Source organism: Sorex fumeus, unplaced genomic scaffold (assembly GCF_029834395.1).
Source record: "Sorex fumeus unplaced genomic scaffold, SorFum_2.1 ptg000050l, whole genome shotgun sequence".
Lineage (NCBI taxonomy): Eukaryota > Metazoa > Chordata > Mammalia > Eulipotyphla > Soricidae > Sorex > Sorex fumeus.
In genome coordinates, this window is record NW_026606107.1 from 16,678,167 (window position 1) to 16,679,752 (window position 1,586).

Below are 1,586 nucleotides of genomic sequence, written 5' to 3' on the forward strand. Positions count from 1 at the left end.
AATTAAGAATATTAGTATTAAAACCCTACTTATATGGCTTTAGAAGTTTCTGTGGAGAAATAAATGCTACTATCTGATAATGCTACTAGGTTTTTTGGTAACTAATATAGTAATATACTCCTCACTTTTTAATGGCTTTGTAGTAAATAATGTTGATGAGGGTACAGTAAAAATATTTGAGATGCTTGTAACATATATGTGGAATAAACAAACTTTAATATGGCAACCATTAAAGATAGTAGAACAATTATAAATGGCATTAAAAACGGTCACAAAACTTCATTATTAAAGTTATCTGTTACAAGAATTCAGATGTGCCACTGGTCAAGTCATTTATCATAAAAAATGTAGAAAACACATACCAAAGACGGTCTGAAGTCAACCAGAGAAGATAACTGCTATTGCAGACTTTCAAATCAGTTCACCCATGGTTTGTAGATATGATACATGTTCCCTGCTTTTCTGGTTTGATATTTGTAAGTTAGGAGTACTGAATTTCGAACTAATTCCATGGGGAAAGTTTTGGAAAGAACATACTGATAAAGAATATGGGAAATCTTCATCAACTATGTATGTCTCTACGTTTTGCTCTTGAAAGCTTTGAAGGCAGATCTGATTTACATTATTCATTAGCCAATTTGAAGCCATAATGTTGGTTATAGAACTACACCTGATGAGGTTTTCTTCCAAAACTTGTTTGTAGAGTTCATCCACTTTTTCCCTTACATAACTGTTAAGCAGAGAGTTGGAGAAGGGCTGATTATAAAACAACATACTCTTTTCTCTAATTTCATCCCCAATTATATTCTTTGAGGCAATTAATTTCTCCAGAGATTCAATTGTAGGAGTATTACACCATGGTATATCTATTGAAAGTAAAATAGACAAAGTGTCATCCTGTATATGTTCTACAAAACAATCCAAATCACGCATGTTACCTACATAGTCTCCTCCAATATGTAAATCAGGATAATTCTGGCAAATACTTGTACATGACCAAGATCTGTATAAGTCCAGTTGTTTTCCATCATATTGTTCTCTCTTTGGAATGGGTAATGCAACAGACACATTTTCTGGAAGGGATTCACTTTTACATTTTGATAAGGTCATTTCATCCAGAGCTTTTATTTTATTGGTATCATTACTTTGTTTGATTAAGATTTCTTTCACAAACTTATCTTGTTTTCCCATTTTGTCAGGGAGAATTGAATTGTCTTTAGTGTCTAAAATGTCTTCAGTAATAAAAAGTTGATTTTTCCAATTATCCTTTTCATCATCTGAAATCTTCTTACATGTAAGCTCTTTATAAATTTTTGTATATTTCTGTTCTTTGAATAGAAATTCAATTAGAAAGGCTTCTCCAAGCATTTTATTGACAAGTTTTCTAAATCAAGGAGTGTAATACAATCCTGTAATGTAAAATAATCCATTAAGTCAACATACATGATAAAGTTAGGTAAAAATTTATCTCTTACATGAAATATAAGTGATTTATAAAAGGAGCATAATTCAAAGGATGGAAAATAAAACCAAGATTAAGTCCACTTGGCATCCAATTTTGCCATTTACTTTTTTTCTTCTTTTTT

General features: G+C 30.9%; 1 protein-coding gene across 1 annotated transcript; it reads right to left on the reverse strand.

Moving 5' to 3' along the window:
- Positions 1–411: 411 nt before the first annotated feature.
- LOC130032606 (TLR adapter interacting with SLC15A4 on the lysosome-like) lies at positions 412–1,368 on the reverse strand. Its single transcript, XM_056124141.1, has one exon. It carries the CDS (start codon positions 1,366–1,368, stop codon positions 412–414), a length of 957 nt encoding a protein of 318 aa, XP_055980116.1.
- Between the last annotated feature and the right edge of the window lie 218 nt (positions 1,369–1,586).

Excerpts from the sequence above, each read along its gene's own strand:
- LOC130032606 (XM_056124141.1), bottom strand. The coding sequence starts at position 1,368 with ATGCTTGGAGAAGCCTTTCTAATTGAATTTCTATTCAAAGAACAGAAA.